At 42.3% G+C, this 21881-nt stretch overlaps 1 protein-coding gene across 1 annotated transcript; it reads right to left on the bottom strand.

Annotated features, from left to right (window-relative positions):
- Window positions 1-7961: 7961 nt before the first annotated feature.
- On the bottom strand, window positions 7962-20067 carry 5-HT1B (5-hydroxytryptamine (serotonin) receptor 1B). Its single transcript, XM_020952414.2, has 9 exons — window positions 19505-20067; window positions 14552-15162; window positions 12880-13013; window positions 12302-12411; window positions 12042-12231; window positions 11805-11942; window positions 10370-10711; window positions 9601-10083; window positions 7962-9387 (listed from the first exon to the last, which is right to left on the bottom strand). Exons 2-9 carry the CDS (start codon window positions 14874-14876, stop codon window positions 9289-9291), a joined length of 1821 nt encoding a protein of 606 aa, XP_020808073.1. The 5' UTR covers window positions 14877-15162; window positions 19505-20067; the 3' UTR covers window positions 7962-9288.
- Between the last annotated feature and the right edge of the window lie 1814 nt (window positions 20068-21881).

Raw genomic sequence — 21881 nt, 5'->3', positions numbered from 1 at the left:
AGCTACTCTACGGCTACGTTAATGGCAGAGTCGTGTACAGAGATGGCAAAATTCATACCGATAGTACGTGGCTTTAGATATTTAGTATTCTTAAAAGAGCATTACGAACTAAAGTGTCATTAATTAAATCAAACTATCAATAATGGAAATAAATATAAACATATTTTAAAGTAAATATCGTTCCTTATCGAAAGTAAATTTTATTTAGCGAGAGCCATTGCTTTATTTGTAATTACAATCTTCTAAAGTTGATATTTTAAGCTCATTTCCCATAAGATATTTCATACATTCGATATGCAATCCCTAGTCCTGCGGCCCTTGAGTCCTTTAGTCCTGTGGTGTGGCTCTGATATATGCACCGCCATTTGTTATGGCTGCTGATTGTGCAAGAAATGTGCCTGGCTCGGCCGCTCGGTCACTGCAAATTAATTTGGGATTTTGCCTCTATTTGTTTTGGGGCCCTAGCACACATGATACCTTGATACCTGCTGTTGGCATTCATCACAATCACACGAGGCTCTATCGAGTCGGGGGACCGGGCTTGGTCTCTTCTAGATGGGAATGAGGATGAGGATGAGGGAAATTTATGCTCTACGACGGAACGGAACGGAGCCTGGAAGCTCTGGACTCACTTTGGACATTTCGAACGCTGCTGCCAAAGCCCAACTGACATTTGATATATTGGCCAGGGGGCCACTCGACAGCTGCAACATGCGGATTCCTTTGTAACTCGAGTCCTGCTTTTTCTGTGTGGCAGGATTTGGTTGCCCTTCTGCGCTTTACCAGCATGTGTAATTGCACGAGGGCTCTCGGAGGCTGGGTCCTTCAAGTGTGGTCAACACTTAAAGCGTTCGTTCTCATTCTTCGTATTTTGTTGCTGAAAAATCTGTTTACTGCTGCGAGAGCCGGCCATTAGTCACTTCATTAACATGGCCAGCACTCTCTGAATGAAGAGATAAATGCAGCGAGGCAGCCCAGGGACGTGCCGAAAATTAACAAAATCCCCGAAAATAGACAAAACACTAGGGCCAGGCAGGCGACGATAAAAGCAAAATAAATTCTGTTACAGGGAAAGAAAATAATGGTATAGTATTAGGAATTATATATGTGCTTCATTTATTGTGATGTATTTTTTAAACGAGATGAAATTATTTCGGGATAATAATTAGCTATAGTTTCAAGTTCATGCTGAATTAATTAACAGCAACTTTTAAATATCTTTACAGAATTTGTATATAGTTAAGTATTCTCAAAACACTTTGTTTTATTTCCATATTAATTCTTAATTTTAAATATTTATTTAATACGAAAGGAATGCAATTTTTTCGCAGTACCACCGCACCATTCACAGAGAACTATTGTGGCCCGAGTAGGTTTTTAGCACGCTCTGAATTTTAATTTCACACTTTTGCACTGCAATCAGAGGGAATTAGCCTTCTCTCCAGCTCGAGTCGAGTCGAGGGAAACCCCTTCACTTTTCGAGTGGGCGGTAGGTGTCAACTTTCGCCTTGCATGCCCTGTCCGATTGTGCCACGCCCACTTGGTGGGATCCGCCGCTGTTGACTGTTATTAGCGCACTTTGATTTGTATTTGGCTAACAATAAAATGACAGCCTGCGGCTAAATGGCACGCAACGCCCAAAGAGAGGGTTGGGTCCTGCTATTTGGACATGACCTGACCGGAAATGCCAGTGGAGCTCGCAGCTCGGAGTTGGCGTGCCGGTTTGCCTTTCATTTCGATTGACCCGAGAGACCAGAGGGTACAAGAACAGGTGAAGGTAGAAAGGTGGTCAGGAGTGGCACGCCATAAATTCCAGTAAACGAGTGCCGGCTGCATTGCCGTGAGCCAGTTACCTGGCGTCTGCATTCAGCCAGAAATATGATAACCGCTAATTAATGTCAAACGGCTGCCGGATGTCAAAATGGAGCATTTCGCATGGGGGAAATAATATGAAGAAGGAATAGTGAAATTGTATCGAAAGTTGCAAACTAAGTTCTATATTTAGATACCTAAAGACAAGAGCAGAAGTATATTTATGGAAACAGAAGATAGCACAGGAAAAATAAAACTTAAATATTGTATTTTCAGGGAATCAAACTTCTTGAAAAACCTCAAAGAAGGGTAACTATATTCCTTCTTTGGTTCAGCCAGATATTTCCCGAGTTATCTTCGCACATTTTCATCCCAATTTAAACCTACACTGTTGGGAACATCATGGACTCATATATCTCGGCATCTCTGATTTTCCAAGCTTGTCCAGCCCCACCCTCCCTCTCACCCCCCTCCTTGGACCTTGCTGATAAGATTGACCAAACTCTACAGAACACGCTGCGTATACGTGATACGAGAGGTGGTATAAGAGCGCCAGTATAAGAGCGTTTTGTTTTTCCTTTCCTTTCCATTTTCCTTTTGTTTTTTTTTTTTGCGGCATTTTCCCTTTCTAACGTAAACAGTCAGCGAGCTATTGGCAACAATAACAACAAAAGAAATTAAACCAAAGCGAGAAGAGTCCTCGGCTGCGTGTAGACATTTAAAGGTAGAAAGGCGAATCCAAAACAAGGACTAAAAACGAAACTGTAACAAACACGCAAGCGACCCAACGCGAAGCCAGAAAGGTGCGAAAAAGGCGTGGTAGGATGGATGTTTGATGGCAGGGACACGCGACTCAGGACCCAGGAAGGAGGTGCAAGGAACGAGGACCTAGTACCAGCGGGACCCACCATCCGATAAGGACTCGTCACACAATTACTTACCATGAGATCATGCTTCGATTGCCAAGGGGTTTGGCCATAATGGTATATAACCAGATTTTAGAGAGTCCCACAGCTGTGATCTATAAACGGGGACTCAGATTTAGGAGGGGTTTTATAAAGGATTAGGAAATCAGAGCCAAAAATCTGGCTTGGAATCCTAAACTACATCATCAATTACGGCATAATTAAACAACCCACTAATTAATCTAGTATGTGGAAATTATATTGGCATTATTGCTCAATGAGCAAGTACCTCTATTAATACGAAAATCAGATGGCATAAAGCTGCTACGTAAACTGCAATAAATCCCATCGCCTGTCTGCATATATAGTATCGTACATAGACTCGCATACAAATCGCTTGCCGGTTGCTGTTGATGATGCTACATTAAATTTTAATTTCGGGTTCATTTATCGTGGCTGGAAGGCTGGATGGCGGGTAGGCTGGCACGGAAGTCACAATGTCAGTGTCTGAACTTAGCCAAGGCCGTGAAAAGTTTATCCTTCGGCGAGTGCGAGCTAAGCGCAACTTGGCGGCCAAGGAGCGCCTCCTAGCCTCGTTTACGCAAGGGTTCTCCCTCTTCGCCAAGTAAATATGCAGAAAACCAACAAGAGCAATAACTGCGCTACACAAACACACCAACACACACCAGGATTCATACTCACACACTCAAACACTCGCACACTCAGCAACAGCGATGGCAAGTGCATAAAAATTAAGCAAACGGCACTTGAAACTGGCAACAAGACGGAGGGACGACCAACAATGCCAACAACAGCAACTAAACGCATAGAGTTTTATAACAAACGTACACAGAGAGAATAATATTAAATTAAAAATAATATCAAGTCCCATTGCAAGTAATAACACATTCAATAACATAACAATTCTCCATAAGTAAGATAGTCCTTTGAGCTCCATTTGAACCAAAAGATCTGAGGTATACATATAGGAAATAATCTCTTATATGTCTTGATAAGATTGCAGTGTATCTAGGAGCATAACCAGCTTCTAGCTCCCATTTTCAAGCTCTCAGCTTCTATATCCCATATCCTGGTTCCATCTTCCTTCCTTCATCTCCATTCCAAAAAATGCAACAGTCGACAGGCAACTTCCGCTGTGCGTTGAACGTCACGCCGGCTGCACATCCTTCGCTTCGACCAAGCCAAACAGGACCAGAAGAGACCCTCCATCCCAATCTAAGCCAGAGCAGGCCCACTTGCAGACCCTAAACCGAGCCAAGATCCCAATGCCTGGACGCCCTTCGGGTAGCAGTAAAAACTTTTAGCCAGCCAAGTTTCAGCTCTCGTTCTTGTCTTTTTCTCTACTTTTTTCTTTGTCTTCCGCCGTTCGTGCCTGGCCAAAGGCTGCTCCTCGGATGCTCCTCAGATGCAACTTTGCCACAGATGAAACTTTAAGCCAGGTTCCCTATCTGGCGAGCGTTGTCGCTGCTCCTCTCGTACGTGTTTGTGTTCATTACGTACGTGTCCTTTTTGGTATTTTGCACTAGTTGTCAGCGCCCAAAAAGCTGCTGGCCAAAAGAATAAGCTGCACCGACACGATAGCGGACTTGCAGCTAACTTTACAGCGACTTTAGCTACAGGGGGATGTCTATAAATAGTTGAGATACAGACGAAAGTGTTTAATTTAAATGCTAAATATTAAATACAAGTCCTCAAGGAGCCTCTTGGCAGTTCCTGCTACCGAAGTTCAACTGTATATTTATGCCAGGAGATCCTTGTTTCTCCGCCGAGTTCTTATATATAATATTTTTGCTGGCATTGAGAGTATATTTCGCTGTAATATTGAGCGGCTGCCTGGTGCTTTCATTAACTGAAACCTTAGACGGCGACTTACCCGTTCGGAACTAGACTTTCAACTTGCCTGCACTCATTTTGCTTAATGATTTCAATTATTTCGTAATTAGTGCGGACAGGCAGCAGCAGCAAACCTGTCTTCTCCTGCTCCAGCTCCTGCTCCTTCTTCTCCATTTTCCACTCCTGTCAACTGTCCATAGTTGAAGCAGGCCAGGGCAGGCCAGGACAGGACAGACCAGGCACCACAATGCGGCATCAGATTCGAGGGCAACGAAAAGTGCACTTGGCCGCAATTTGCAAAAAGTCTTTACAAAGTCCAAGTCTTCCATGGGGATGCGTTGGGTGGACGGTTGGACGACACTCATCTTTTGTGTTCCGGGCAAGTCCATTGAATGGGTATTCTCTCCCCTCTTCACTCCTACCCCGAGAGCAGTGTCAACAACTTCGCAATGAGTTTGTGTTTGTGGTACCAGGACCAGGACCAGGAGCAGGAGCACGAGACAGGACTTTGGCCGGGAGCTGTAAGTATTCGCACTCATCTGCTTATTTTTACCACGTTTCACGATGTTAACGCTCTTTTACGAGGTGTTTCTCACCTGCAGTGGCATAATGAATAGCGTACAGGTTTATAAACATCGCGACCAGGAAACTCTTGTTGATAAGATCAAGTGAAAAAAGTGGATAGAAAGTAATTTTTTTAAACTATTGCTTGCGAATTTATTTCGAGGAAAAGATAATTTTAAATGGCAAGAATATAGGTAGTTTAGTTCCTTAGCAATCCATATTAATTAACGCAAAGTTTGTCCTTTCCCAACAATGCATAAGCATGTGTTGGATTAGATTTGGAGAAAAGCTAGGGCCATAAGCTCTTAATCATTTAAAGCAATTTGCACACTCAATGCAATTCAATTAAAAGTTACCCGCACACAACACACACACCCTGGGCCAGGCCCCGATAGATACTCGGGCCGCACTCATTTCTGGCTTAATACTTTTAATACCTTTTGAATTGCCGGCCTGCCCCGAAGTTCGGTCTCCTCCGGCTCTCAAGGAGACTTCAAAAATTGATGCCCAAGCAAACAGAGCAGGGTTTTCCAGGTCCTGCCGCCGCACTCATGTGCCATATTAACTTGCCCACACCCACCCCCAGACCCCTAAAAGTCACCTCCCTCCCAAAACGATTGCGCCGGAGTGCCACTCGATATTTATTCGATTTATGGAATTTTTGTCGGCAAAAGAATTTTTTAATAAAACGAATTTTATTGGCATTATCCTGCAGCTATTGCCATTGCTGTGTGCCAGAGAGAGGAAATTAATAATGCTACTAGGCTAATAAAGGCCCAGGAAGGCACCCACCCGACACGCACCTCCACACGTGTGTGTATATATACGAGTATATGGCATATCGGAGATATATATCGATGATGTGTCACATTTGGGCCCACGATGACGACGACGAATATTGAAAAGTTCTCCTCGAGTGGCTTTATTATTATTATTTGCATGGCCCTGACTGCTCAAGTTTTGTGCCATTTAATTTGTCATTATCCCAAACTTTGCTGCTAGCCAGAAATTTCTCCTCCCCCCCTTGGCCTTTCGCTCTCTCACAGATTTTGTAATTCTTTTCTCCTTTTTATCACCCGCAGGGGCATTTCCTTTGGGGCCAACCGGAAATTAAAAGTGTTGGTAAATATTATTTTTGGCGTATGGCAGTTAAAGCCACGATTTACAGTGCCTGTCATAATTACGGCACTAGTTTGAATGGTAATTTATTAAGGTAGTTAAATAATCTTCATTAAAAAAATCAAAAACTAAAAATTTTGACAATTTCAATGATGTAACTTTAAATTTTTAAAGAATTCACAACAAAATTATTTTGATTAAGAATATATATGGTTTATGGGGTCGAAAATGACTCCTTCACCGCGTTACAAGCTTCTGACTAATGCTAAAATACCATTTTTAGTCTATATAATTTATTTTTTTATATGAAAATTTTTTCAACAAACCAAAGCTTAAAAAATTCATAGCTAAGCAAAAAAGCATTAATTTTAATTCGGCAAGCAGCCCTATGCTAGTTTTTATTAGAGTAATATATCTGCATACTCAACTTAAAATGTAAAAAAATCAACATTTTTGACAAAAAAACAAACATTTTTTTAAACCCTTCTAAAATTTTGAAAAAATGTTCAAAAATTAATGTTATATTTTTAATGCCTAGAAAGATTCGCCTGTTGATGCTGGTCAAGAATATATATGATTTATGGGATCGGAAACGACTCCTTTACTTTCTTTTAAGCTTCTGACTAAGCGTAAAATGACATTTTTTAGTCGATATTATTTATATTTTTATATTACAATTTGATGAACAAATGAAAGCTTAAAAAACTCATAGCTAAGCCAAATTACCACTAATTTTAATTCGGAAAGCAGCCCTATGCTAGTTTTTTAGAGTAATATATCTGCATACTCAACTTAAAATGTAAAAAAATCAACATTTTTTACAATTTGAACCCCTTATAAAATTTTAAAAAAATTTTCAAAAACTTATGTTTTTTTTTTAATGCCTAGAAAGATTTGGCTGTTGGTGCTGATCAAGAATATATATGATTTATAGGGTTGAAAATGACTCCTTCACCGCGTTTAAAGCTTCTGACTAAAAATACAATACCCATCAAGGGTATAAAAATTAATAGAGTATTTAATGATGGTATACATTTAAAAATTACTTTAATTTGCATTATTTTGTATGGACTGCCTCTTCAGAACAAGGCCAGTCACTTAGCATCCTGTTTTCCATCTGCAGGGAGATACTTTTAATAAGCTTTACACTTGCCGGCAGAGACACCTAGGGAAATGTGTGGGAAAGGGTGTGGAATATGGTGAAAGTCGGGTGGGCAAGTACCGAAGTACCGAAATGTATTACACGAATACTCCAGCAACAGCAACTCTCCCCCTCGTCGAGGTCCTGCATGATGTATCGATTTTTCTGCGTTGTTCAGGCAGTTCATTTTGTGCCATTTGTCGGGGCTTTCTGCCTGTTCCGGCGTTGATAATGCCAATGCGTAATCCATCTCACCGAGCCCCGCCCAGTTTACCTTGGTTGTTCTGGTGTTTGGGTGTGCGGGTGTGCGGGTGTGAGGGTGTGCGAGTGCACTTGAACTTTGACATTTCAATGCGCTGACATTTGGCTTAGCTGCTTACATACGTACAATACAAACGTGCGTGCGGTCGTCATTGGCCTGAAAAGTTTGTCAATTTCGAGCAGACACAAACCCGTGAAAACCCCCTTTTAAATACCCCCCGAAATAGCCCCCAAAATATAGCCAGGAAAACCACCAACCGGTAAATGCATCTCCCTCTGGATCCATGAATAAAATATCGAATGCATACGCTTTTGATAAAACACAATTTTAATAACTTTGACATCAAGTACACATCGAGAAGTTGTTGCATAAACACACACCCAAAACACACACAAAATAGTCGTAGACACACGCACACACTCGGAAGAACGTGTGTGCATGGTGTGTTTATAAATATATATATATATATATATTTTATATGTATTTATGTGTATGAAGCGTATTGGGTTTCAACTGCAGCATGGACTTAATTGCCATATCGCCCAGATAGTTGCTCTTGTTCTCCTTGCTCTTCTTGCAGTTTTGTCGGTTTTGGTTTCGGTTTCAACAGCAAGTCCATTTATTTACAAGAAAACTTTTCCAAAAATTGAACCATAAATATAAGTACCATATGTACATACATATACTATATATCGCTAGGTACGAATGCATATCTGTGGCATATAGCTGCATACACTTTACATATCATATATCATGGCTTTAACTTTTTTTGTCTGCGAGTGTCTGTGTTGGCAACAAAAGTTGAACTTTTAGTGTTCCGAATCTAATGCTACTTTTGCCAGAAAGAGTTGTGCCTAATTAGTCGTGACACTTTGGGACCTTAACCTACTGCGGGGGAGTTCTACTTAACTTTTGCGGACACTGTACAGATTTCTGGGTGTAAATTCGTTACAATTTGATATTGACTTAACATCCAATCAAAATAATTGAGCATAACTGCCATGCCTAAGTCTACAACTAAAAAACACACGTTCAACTAACACAGAATGCATGAAAGCGTAAGAAGTTCTTTGGACCCAGCCTATATATATATATATTATATCTCTTCGATCTGCCCCATCACCAATGTTCCACACCTACTTAGGACTCTAGGGTTTTCTAATCGCACTACTACCTCTTGGATTTCTTTAAGACACAGGGAAGACTTTAGAAATATTTATGTTTTCCATTAAATATAGATATAAACTACACATACACATAACTTAACTTAGTCTAATGAGTATCAGCTAGTTTCCCTCCTCTTCGAAGTGTTTAAAAAACTTCGCTCGATTGGTTTCGGTTTCGGTTTCAGTTTCCGTTTCCGCTTCCGGTTACAATATTTGATTTTTTCTTCGGCTTTCAGCTAACCGAACTTGCTGTCTTTTATTCTGTAGGGGGGGCACGTGTGTGTGGTTGAGTATTTCTTTTAGTTGGTTAGTTAGTTACAGGCTAGTTAGGATTGTCACTGCTAAAAACGTCGCCTTTACTTGCTAGTTACACAAAATACGATGCCAATTCCGTAGCATTTTGCCTGCTTGTGCTGCCAGTGACCTTGGTTACAGATACTGGTCCTCGTTATCCTTTAGTTGAAATCAAATCTTTGCACTACGGGCTCGGGCCGCATGCTTTCGGCCGAAGAGAATCCTCTTGAAGGCCCGACGGAACTCGGGATTGAAGATGGTGTAGATGACCTGACGGAGATATCAAATGTAACAGATAGTGTTATCAAAGGTATTCTTCCCATTTTTAAAACAAAAATACATATTGTGAACTATGGGAAATAAATTGATTTTAAAATCTCTAAAGACTTAAAATCTCTTAAAGAATACTGTACAAATATCGCACCTTTAATATCGACCACCAACAATGAAGAACAAATTAAAAGTCTTGTCTGGTGTACGTACCGGATTGAGGGTGGAGTTGAAGTAGCCCAGCCAGAGGAAAAGCGAGGCCACCGCCGTGTGGATCTCGCACTCCTTGCACAGGCTCATTGTCAGCGCCATCACGAAGAAGGGCAGCCAGCAGATGACGAAGGCGCCGGTGATGATGGCCAGTGTCTGGGCCGCCTTCCTCTCCCGCTTCGCCTCCAGCAGTTGTCGCCGCTTGGCCAGCTTCTGGTGTGGATTGGCGATGCTGGCCAGTACACCGCCAATGCCTACTCCGGCATTCTTGACGGGGCTGCTGCCCTCGGCTCCGGCCTCCTCGGAGCCTCCTCCTTCCGTTGTAGCCGCAGTCGCAGTCGTTGTCAGGCAGCCGGCACCGCCCATGGCGATGGACTGGGCCAGAGGCGTTATGGCATTCAGATGGGAGGCTATCAGATGGTGCTGCGTGGCATGGGCCACCTGCTGTGACAGCGTGATGATTTCATTTGCGTTGCTGGTCCGGTACTAAAGGGTTAAACGGAGTGGGACATGGGGTCAATGGGGATAATCTCAAGCAAAACAAAGGGGTCAGATGTTGCAAAGAAATGTCTATGAGGTGTCGGTCAGTGGCACTTGGGAACCCTATTGGGCGGAACCCTCTTCCCCCTTTTAAACAACTTTAAAAATATATTAAAATTAAAAAATCACAACATGAAGTTCGTTTTGAGACAGAGAATACTTTCAAAAGAGGTCAGTGAGCGTAATGTTTTATTTTCTTTAAGAAACTCTAATGAATTAATGTCAAACTTACATCGTCGGCATCACTGGAAACGGTGGTGAGTTCGGTGCCGGCATGGCTCTTGTTGTCATAGTTACTGGTGCTGAACTCGGTCTCCTCGCGGGTTATGGCCAAGCTGGCAAAGTCCACGGCTATGGCGGCCACTGATCTGGCCACCGCACCCTCCGATCCCGCACAGATGCCCGCCGTGTTGGTGTTCCGTCCAAAGCAGATGCGCATCCTTTTCCGGGGTCTCCGCTGCAGTTGGGATTCGTTTTCACCCTCGTTTGGAGTCCTATCTCCGGCCTCCAAACGCTTTCTTTCCGCCCGCCGCTTGCCACGCTCCTTCTTCATCTCCCGCACCGTGGAATCGCACTGTGGAATAGGGGGAAAAATGTGGAAAAGTAAGGAAAAGTATGTGCGAAAAGCTGGTACTTGACTTGTTTATGGGCCCAACGCTTGTTTATGCACTCGATGAAAATCAAGTTTCGGGGGAAGCACCACATTTGGCTTGCGTCTTATCAACGCAAAGAAAACAAAAACCAAATGGGAAAGCGGGTATTTCTAGATATTCAGTTTGGGTATAATTGATTTGGGTACAGAGGGGGAAAATAATGGATTCTTTAAGGATATAAGTTTAAGCGAAGCTTAAATGTTTAAGCTTGAAAACAGAAAGATAAATAAGGTTATGCATGTGGCATATCTAATCTATTAATTAATTAATTTTGATTGTCCCGTTTTCTACATTTTGAAGAGGCTCTAAATAATTATAGATGTCAAATTGGATAGCGATTGCTAAACGGTTTATAGAACACATGTTTCTTATGATATGGATGTCTTTAATTAATTCGTAAGCCTGTTTCCATACTTCATTGTAGAGAAATCACAATAGAATCCCACTAAATATATCCCAAGTGCTTCTAAAGATCCTTCCATTATTTCTAAAACAACAAACTTTTGCTCTTTGATATTAAATTAGTTCAAGTGTAACATATATATATAGCATTCTGCCCCTGACACTGTGGCCACACATTGGGGCGATCATAAATCTCTGTTGGCATTTGTTTGGCTTCGCCGTAGAGGCTCGCTTCGAGTGTTCACTTGGGCATGCTAATGAGCAGCTGAGGACGTCCCAGAGTAGCACAAACCCCTATGTTCCCACACAACCCCACAGCCCCGCCCCCCTTAGACCCACTTGGCATTATTGTTTCTGTTAATGACATACTCATTATGGCAGGCAGGCAAATACACTTCTCTCCAGCAGCCTCAACATCCACTTCGTGGGCCCACCCATTGGAAATGGCCAGCATACTTGTGGAATTTCATTATTTGTACGACGGGGCGTATGAGTAATTTTGCGACTCTTCTCTATTTCCCTGTATTATTATTATTTTTTTGTGGGAGGGGAGGGACCAACTAAGAGGACACTTGAATTTTATTAGGGCCTTGCCTTATTTATAAAACTTACGTCCGTCTCGGTAAGTGTCACATTGAAGGACTTTTGGGCGCGTCGTTGGATGCGCTTCCTGGCAATTATGTAGATTTTCCAGTACAGAAATAAAATCACCAGCAGAGGCACATAAAAAGTGCAACAGGTGGCAAAAATCTAAGAAGGGGAAAAGCAAGAAGGGAAAGTAAATGATTAGAGTAGTGGTAAAGGAAGTCCATCAATTCTGAAAAAAATATGTGTAATGTCTTCCCGCACCTGATAGGCCACATCCTGCGACACCATGCAGTGCTGCTCCTCGATGCGCTTCATGTAATCCGGATCCTTCCAGCCAAATTGCGGTGCCAGGGAGACAATCAAAGCGGCGAACCAAACGCAGAATATCATCAGAAAAACGCGACGCGGTGTCCGCAGATTGTTGTAGTCAATGTTGGTCACTGTCCAATATCTGCAGCGGAAGGACAACCCCATTTCAACTGTCATCTCCGTCCGTTAAATCAGGAGACCCGCTCACTCACCTGTCCGCCGCAATGGCCACCAGATGCAGTATGGACGCTGTGCAGCAAAGGACATCGCAAGATGTCCAGATGTCGCACAGTTCCGGTCCCAATATCCATCCATTACTTATCTAAGGAAGAGCAGAGCAGAGTAGAGAAGGATGGTGTAGTAAGAGTGGAGAAAGCAGGGAAAGGAGTGACATTTAGCAACACATTGTTTGCCAGCGATGATGCAATTGAAACAATTAGCCAGCACAGCGGGCAAACGAGCCAGGCTCTCCCTTTCGGGCTCTGGCTCTGTCACTGGCCCAGTGTCAACTCTTTGGCGCCTAATTTCATTTGCTGGCATTCCTGCTCAAGTTTCCATTAGGGTAATCGAGTTAGTAGAGCAATGGCAATGACAATGGTTGAATACTCTAACAAAAAGAGTGATATGAATTAACAGCTATGATTGCATTTAATAACTAATATAATTCAAAATGAATTAAGGATGTGTTGACTTAGAAAATATATTTATATATGGAATACATATAGATTTGATCTCGATTCTTAATCAAGTTTAAAAATACATTTATTAGTGTACAACTTGTTAGACTTACCTCGTAGACTGCTCCCAGTGGCATCACAAGACAGGCAACAAATAAATCGGCCACTGCCAGAGATGCAACCAAATAATTGGCCACATTCTGCAAGTTCCTCTCGAGTATAATGGCGGCAATTACGAAGACGTTGCCTGTGAACAAAACGAGGCATTCAGAAATTACGATAAATTGTTAAATTGATATATTAAGTGAGGCGGCTAAGCCTTCCGTTTCGTTTCAATAACGATGAATAAGTTAGGAGGGCTGACTTTGAGTGGCCAAAGTCATTAACTATGAGTTCTGGGGCTGATGCCAAGGAAGGACTTGACTTCAACCTGATGAAGTTGCACAAAATCAATCAGTGGCAAAGGATTCGTGTCAAAGGAGTTTCCATTTTCCTGCCTAATTGCAGGCAATCGTGCAGCAGCAGCATGCAACGTGCTCCAATCTCTTTCCCATTTCATTTTCCCCCTCTTCATTCCGATGTCTTTGGCTGTACTCTGTACTCTCTTTCCCTGTGGGATGCAAATGAGAGCTGGCTGCTAGCTCCATCATCATCGCCATCATCATTGTCATCGCTTGCTTTGATTAAGCGCATGCAACTTGGCAAATTGTAATTGCCGCAGTGCCACCTCATCTCTCACCTGCATCGGCCCCATCTCACTCATTTCCCCGACCATTTTCCCACCCCACAACAAGCGCACCAAGGCACCATTTTCCCTGGCAGCCAGGACGACGCCCAGGTATGTGGCTGAGACAGTCGAGTTGCTTGTCTGCAGGATGTCAAAACGTTTTGTCCTCGCTTGGCCCGTGCCACAAAATGCATTTGCATATGTCTTTGCCGGGGAAATGTTGCGCATACGACGTGTGTTCGCGAAAAGCACCAAACTGTTTTCCCTTACGAGTCCGTGTGTGTGTGTTAACACGGGGGGAAAATAATACAAAATATTGGTATCATATGGTATTTAATAGCTTTAAAATGATTTTTAGAATGTCAATGTTAATCAAGTATAACTTGCCTTTACCCTTTTTATGTTTTTAAAAGGAAATCAAGGAACAATTTAGTATAGATAAGTTCAAAATAATTTTGTTTTCGCTTAATAATAGCCATTAAATTTCTTGATATAATTACTTATGGCAATAAGTTTGGGTTGGCTTAAACCAAGTACTCTGCTTTTCTTCCTGTGCATACTCTCACACCTCCTGCTTAGTGTGTTTTTCGTAATTTGCATTTGACGCCTTGCCGCGGTTTTAATAGCTTTTTACGTGCCGCGGCAAACATTTTTTTGGAAACTTTGGTCGCTTTTGCCAACACACCAACACCCGGCTCCTTGCTGCTTTTGGCGGCATTTAACTCAAAGGACTTCGCCTCGTACGTCATCCAGCCAGGGAAAACAATCAGCCACCCCTAAGAACCACCAGGATAGGCCCTATTCCCCGTGAAGCAGGCTTGCCAGCAAATCATCTTTGTAAGCCCAAAAATCAATAAAAACCCGAAAAAAATCCACCAAGAGGGCGCAATAAAAATCTTCTGCATCATAAATTTTACTTCATTTACAGTTGAGTATGGAAACTTTTTGGTGCCTTATCCCTGCGGCATAAATTTGAGAATAATTTAATGCACACCCCGGTCTCCGCCCCTGCTGCTTGGTAATTTAAATTTGGATTTGGATTTTGATTAAGTACTTGCCTATGATGGTGACGAGTATCATGAGGCCCAGGACAACGGCCATAGCGATCATTTTGACCAGCAGCCAGAACTCCATTTCGGCCCGCTGCTCCTCGTCCAGGTCGAGGGACAGCCTGGTGCTGCCATTGCCGACTTCGCTGCGGTTCCAGGTGCTGAAATTGCTGCCCACCGTGATGGTCGTGTCCTCCTCCAGCTGGCTGAGATTGCCATTCAGCTCGATGAAGAGGCTCTCGTTGAGCAGAATGGCTGGCAGTTCCGGCAGTTCTATTTCCAAAATGCTCCCCGGCATGGGCTCAGCCATGGCTGTTGTCACCGCTTTCAGCATGTCCTCCGTCTGCCTCTATATATATTATGGTTTGGGGTGTGTCTAAAGCGATTGTTGTTCCTGCTGCCGCTGTCGCTGCTGATTCTGATTCTGATGTTGCTGCTCCTGCTCTTGATGTTGCTCCTGCCGCAGCTGTTGCTGTTGATTCTGTTGGTGGTGTTGCTGCTGCTGCTCCTGATTCTGATGCTGATGCTGATGCTGGCGCCGCGTCTGTCGTTCGTGTTGCTGCCGTTGTTGCGGGTGATAAAGCGCCTTAATCGTGCTTGCCAAGCACTTAACACGTAAACTGCAAAATACAGGGCGGTACGAGAGTCAATGGGGAGTCAGAGATGAATGGCAAACAGAAAGCAAGTGAGATATATAGAGTTGAGTGTAGCGACTAGGAGAATATCCTGGACAAAGCTTAAATCGAGCGAAATGAAAGTCAGAAGCTTGTAACGCTGCGAAGGAGTCGTTTCCGACCCTATACATCATATATATTCTTAATCAGCATCAAAAACTGAGTCGATTAAGACATGTTTGGAGGAAAAACACATTTTTTTAATTTTTTATATTTTATAGAGGGGGTGAACTTGTCAAAAATTGACCAAAAAATATTGATTTTTTTACATTTAAATTGTAGTATGCAGATTTATTACTCTATTAAAAACTAACATAGGGCTGCTTTCCGATTTAAAATTAATGGTTTTTTGGCTAAGTTATGAGTTTTTTAATCTTTGATTTGTTCATCAAATTGTCATATAAAAACATAAATAATTTGACTCAAAAAGATCATAAATTTTTCTCAATTTTATGAAAATTTTATAAGGGGTTAAAAATGTCAAAAATTTGGGTTCTTTTACATTTTAAATGAAGTATGCAGATTTATTGGCCTAATAAAAACGAACATAGGGCTGCTTTCCAAATTAAAATTAATGCTTTTTTGACTTTGGTATGAGTATTTTAATTTTTGATTTGTCAGAAAAATTGTCGAAAATCTCCATTGATATCGATTAAAAATATGCGAATATTTTAAGCTTAGTTATCGATTGTATAATGCAATTGTTAACTTCAAGGGTATATAAACTTCAGCTTCCCAAAGTTAGTTTTATAATGGTCTTCAATTATTTAAAGGAAAAACCTCTCATTATCCTTTTCTGCACCCGATATACCCTTTTAGCCTCCGATTACTGGGTACAAACAATAAGTCTACGGAAAACAAGAAATAAAAGCATGGCGACCAGCGTGTATAGAGAGGAAATCATAATGTTGCGCCCTTAAAATAACACAATTTCCCTCTTTATTTTTATTTTGTTTTTACGTATTTCCCCGACGGAGCCGAAGTGCTTGAAATTAAGTTCACATCGTGATAAATGATGCTCGCGTCTCGTCTCGCTCAGTTTACCTCGATTCCCGGCAATTAATTAATCATTTCAATCGAGCAAACTCTTTCATAAGTTTTTTTAGCAGCTTCCAGCCCACTGCCCATCCCCCACTGGCGCCCACTGACCTCCAGCTGCCAGGCTTATCTCGATTTGCGATGTGGAAAATCCCCCACAGAGAAAAAATCATAACTTAATTTGTAGCTACTGCTGTATCTCACTTGCCTTTTTGTTTGTGTGAGTGTGTGGGTCTTTTTTTATAGCAATTTTCCAGCATATAATCGCGTTTGTGATAACTAAATGATATCAATTTCAAGCATTCATAGGATATGGGATGCGCATTATCTTTGGCTATTAAATTGCACTATATACATTTAAATAATGAATAGATCAAAGAAAACATATGTTATTAAAAATATATTGTGTGTTATGACACAATTAAAATAGATTACAATTCTAATTTGAATAGGGTTCAGAAGAATAAGAATTTCCCAATATATTTCCTAAGTTTTAATCCAATTTAGTAAAGAATGACTCTAGTATTTTTGTCTCTGTTCCTTATCTCTTCGGATTTGTATTTTTCGGATTTGCATGCAATTTGCCCTCAGATCAGATTGTCTGGCTCAGTCTCAGTCGAAATGTCGCTGCTAAAACTTGGCTTTAAATCGCAGCAATTGCTGCTTTTGCTGCTATTATCACTGCTGCTGATCCTGATGATTTTGCCACTTCCCGGATCAGCTTTGGATTTGGTCAGGAACGACCGCTACGAGGGCTTTCCCGCTGAATATCCAAGGTTTCTGAGACGCCAATGAGGCTGCCTCTGGAAAATGTTTCTGTGAAAGAAACAATAAAGTTGCGAATAGCATCTGCATTCTAGCTTAATTCACTCAAGGGAGAAGGGAAGCGGGGCTGCTAACCTGGCTTGCCACTTGGCCTTTTGTGCGCCCAACACACTGGCTGGCTGGCTGACCTTTGTCTGTGTCAAGGTGTCCCCAGGTGAGACAGGCAGTTAGCCAGTCTGAGGCAAACACCTGCGGAGGCGGCTTGATGGATTGCAGTCGCCGGAAATCTCCATCTCCGCAGGGCAGGGAAAGGCATCGCGCAACCCTCGCGAATAACTATACTATAAGTGTGTTTTTTTTCCTGCAGCTTTCGGTTTTGTGAGCTGAAATGTTAATGTGAGGCACCGGAAACGGAAGGCGGGAGGAAGGAGGAAGGAAGGGGGTCAGTCCAAGAGCAGCTCATGTGTGAGGAATATTTTCATAGTCAAGGTAATCGTCGTCCTTCGCCTTTTCAGACGTTCTGCTCTCTCACTCGGCCGCTATTAATAAATGCACTAAAAATGTTTCTGTGCTGGCTCTGTGGTTTGGAGTTCAAGGGTGCTTTCATAACCAGTATGCAGTATGCTCCTCTCACATATATTTTCCAGCATATTTTCCTATGGCTTTGTTGCATTTTCTGCTGCCCAAAAGTATGCTCGAAATGCCTTCCACCGAAAATCCTAGTTCAGTGAGCAAAATATAAAAACGAACAATAAGTATATGTAGTTCAATAACCTTATGAATCAAATGTGTGTCTGTCTGATTTTGCTCATGAAAAAGCAATCAATTCTTGGTAAAATATACATCTAGTATTTACAGAGCAATGATGTATTTTTAAAGCCATTAAAGGCAAATGCCCCCAGGGCTTTTTTATAATTAGAAACTTCTTAAATATCCCAAATAATATTTAATATATATTGTTATTCGTAACAATTAAAGTCCGCTCTTTAAGCGAGGTATCTTAAGGTCGCTACCCTAGGTCATAACCCTCTGGTTTTTAATTATGAAAGCGAGTTGTTGCTTTCACACACCCAGTTCTTGTTTTTTCTGTATAAACCAAGGCCATGTACATGAATTACATTCCATATACGCCGAAAGAAAAAAATGTGCTAACGTTTGCAACAAAATTCGCCTTGGGGGATAGTCGAAAAAAAAAATGGCATGAAGAGGAGGAGTAGAAAAAAGGAAAATCGCGCCGGGCTGCGGTTGTTTCCCTCCCCAACCCCCTGTGCTTTTCCCTACGAATCTGATTCTGAATCTGCCTCGAAGGCTCAACTCTTTCCCCAACTCACACACACGCACACATTGCTCCCTCATACTAGAATTAATTCATACTCTAATAAATATACAAAAAGTTCTATTCTGTTGAATGTCTGCTGCTGGCAGAGGAGCACGAGAGCCCTTTCTTTGTTGTGTCAGCGTAATCTTTTAGCAGCCTTTTTGGTTTTGATCAGCCCGAGGTTCTCGTCCTAGTCCCTGGTCCTGGTCCTGGTCCTGGTCCTGGTCCTGGCTGCAGAGTGACTCGCACAATATACCAATTAGCCGAGAGGAGGACGACAAATAATGTTGGGAATATGAGTACAACGAATCGGAGGGACTCATATCTCAGTTACCAGCTATATTCCCAGAAAGGGAAACAATGGATTGGCGCCTCTGGAAACAATTCACTCCTCCGGACACAGAGTGAGTGTCTGTTTGGCGAACTTTATGAAGATGATTGTACGACAGCAATTTGCACTCAAGTTGGGAAACTTGCCAGCGGAATCTGAAAACGGGTAACTGGTAACTTTTCCCCGAATCCTAATGCAGCAGCCGCCTAATTGCACCCGGTGACACTCACAGGCGTTGCACTAATCAACTTGCGGACCCATAAAACTTCCCCCGAAGAACAATTCCCGATAGTCGGTGGTCGCAATGCAATTTTCCATTATTTCCTAGGGGTCACAATGCGTCACAATATAATCACACTGGGAAAATGGTTCACTAAATTATGAAAAACTATTACTACTATTTCCCTTTAGGTTAGTATTTTTAAAGTAACCTAAGACCTACTCAATACAGAAATAATATTGTTAGTTATGCCTGAAAGCATTCTTTGTGGTTTAAATAGCTTTAGGCTTTAAATGAACTCATTTCCCTGCAGTTGCAACGTAACTAATGAGGTGTAAGCTTATTACCTCTTTAAAATCACTTTTCATTTACTTAAAGTAACTGAAAAATCGTCACAAATTTTGTTCAGTTGCAAAATATAAACCCCTTGGCAATAGGGGACCAAGACTTTCAGCCAGTTTCCTGCCCGTAACGAAAAATAAACATCAAATACATATTTCTCCAGCGGCTGCGAGAACTAAGTGCAGTTGCCGCAGCCTCCGAACGAACGACAAAACCGCCCAGGCAACCCACTCGGCTGACCTTGTGGAATAAAATACGTATTCATTATACTCACACATAAGCATAATTATGTCCTTTCATTTTCATTTAGGTCGCTTCATTAGCGACGACGCCCAGCCGCAGGTAAATTCGTCAACATAAATATTTATGCCGAGTTCTGACGACCACGAAGGATATGAGAGGATCCTGCTGCTCCCGCTGTGGCTGAAGATGATGATTATGATGGTGATGGTGTTCCGCAGATCCTGAGAGTTGGGTCGCCCCTCGCCTATGCCCGATTTGTATTTATCTTTTTTGATTTCGTGCTCGGTCTGGGGGCTTTTTTCATGTTTGCATCCTAATTATGCGGGCTCTCACTGGCTTTTATTATTCAATTAAACGAAACACATACAAAATCAAAAGGTAAACCGGCTGATTTTTTAAGGACTTTAACTTGCACTCTGGTATTGTGTGTGTGTGTGTGTTTTGATTTTGGCTTTCAGTCTTAGGCGTTGGTTAATTTCTTAAATAATTCTTTTGTTTTGTGATAAATTTTGTTGAAAATTTCCAGAATCTGTTCGTGAATGGGGCGGACGCGTCGCGTCTTGAGCGTAACTATTGACAAACTGCTTCAATGTGGCCGTTTCGAGTAGACGAATCGCTGAAAACCAGCTGATTTTTCCGGAGACTTTTCCATCTGAGCACACGCAGGCGCCCTTCAAATTCCTCTCTTATACGAATGTATAATTTTTGGAAAGTCTCCACGCTCTCGGAATTTAAGAGAATGCAAATTCGATTTCGAAAATTGGGTCGCCTCTCTTTGCTGCCTGTTGAGTTTCGAGTTTGAGTTTTCAACGCATTTATTTTGTGTGGAAATTATGGGAAAATCCTCTACAGATGCTGCTGTTGTTCCGCCTCAGCGAGCTAATGGAAAATGCAAACAAAACGCGAGTGCGGACAATGCAGGACTTGGAGCCGGACCCCGATTTAATATATCTAATGCACGTTCCCAGGGGCAGCTAATGCGCATTAGGCCTTTGTCCTGGTTCTGGTCCTGGTCCTGGCATTTTCGATAGATTCGACGGCGTCCAGGGTCGTCCTGCCTGCCATCCTGATGGCCGTCAATTTGATGGCCATTTCTATGCAGCGGCCGTAATGCGAAACATTCCGGAGTTCTCTCGAGTTGGTCAAACTGCTTAGGCGTTTGCCTTTCGACTTCCGCCGCCTTTTGTTACAGGACTCCGTCTCCGGCTACGTCTCCGGCTCGGACTTGGGGCATCGTAAATTAGCAGCGGTTTATTGCCAGTACGTGACATTTTGGCCCCGTTCCGGCGTCTGTAGTCAGAATTTTCCTTTGGCTATAATTACGGCCTTCATTTATTTGCCTGCTGCTGCTGCTGCTCGGGTTTTCCCCGGCTTTTCTCAGGTTTTTTTTTCCTTCTGGCTTTCCTTGTGTCGATTGTCTATCCATCGCAGGCCTTGCGGCTTTGCGGCTTGAGGCTTCGTGCCAACAATAAAACATTGATTGTTGCAATTTCTTGGCCATTGCGCATACGACGCGTGGGCCGTGATTGAAGTCCTTCCGCCAGGCACTTAAAACCGCAAAAGAGTGCAGCTTATTGCCCTGGAATTGTGGTGGAACTCTAGAACTATTCTGAAACTATCTTAATGTTCGCTTTACTAACTATCTTGGTGTGCTTACTACCCCCTTAAGTCGCACACACATTTAATATTTTTAAGCATCATCCTAATGAGCCAGAAACTTTAACTGGAGACGCTGACACCGCCCCCACCGCGTCCTTCCTTCCTCGCACGTAAAACTCCAATTGTGCCGGCGGGGTGTGTATTGTGTGTGTGCAGGATGGTGTGCCGGGGAGCGTTAAGCATTTGCCAGTGCGTGACATGCGGCCCCTGCGAAGCTGCATTGACACACTGAGAGGAAAGTCTAGCATTGAAAATGTGCTAAGACTTGGTAATAATAAGTAATTTGTAATAATTAAATTTATTCTACATTCTTTAGAGATGAAAATTTAATAAAATAATCAATCAAGTAATCAAGCAATCAAATTAAATGCTTCCATCGAATGACAAAATATTGTATAAAACTAGTAAAGTATTGCGTTGCAACAAAGTTGTTCTAAGATCTCCCTAAGGTCTCTGAAGTGCCACAGAAAAAGTTGAAATTTATATTATTTAAATACATTTTTATCCTATTAAATGTATAGAAATAATAATAGATATTTTCTCTCCCTGCAACACAACTGCAGTTAACGGCAAGGACACTCTGGGAACTGCAGCAGGGAAGGTTGTTGACTCCGCGCTCTCTCTCTGTGTGTGTCATTGTTTCAAATGGCTGAAAGTTAAGCGAAAATCTCAAATAATTTGCCATTATAAATGGCACCCAGATAAGCAGGAGCAGGAGCAGCCAAAGGAGCAGGATCGGAACTAGGTAT

Source organism: Drosophila serrata, unplaced genomic scaffold (genome assembly GCF_035046125.1).
Source record: "Drosophila serrata isolate PLE 108 unplaced genomic scaffold, ASM3504612v1 contig_334, whole genome shotgun sequence".
NCBI lineage: Eukaryota > Metazoa > Arthropoda > Insecta > Diptera > Drosophilidae > Drosophila > Drosophila serrata.
This window is presented reverse-complemented; position numbering and strand designations above follow the sequence as displayed.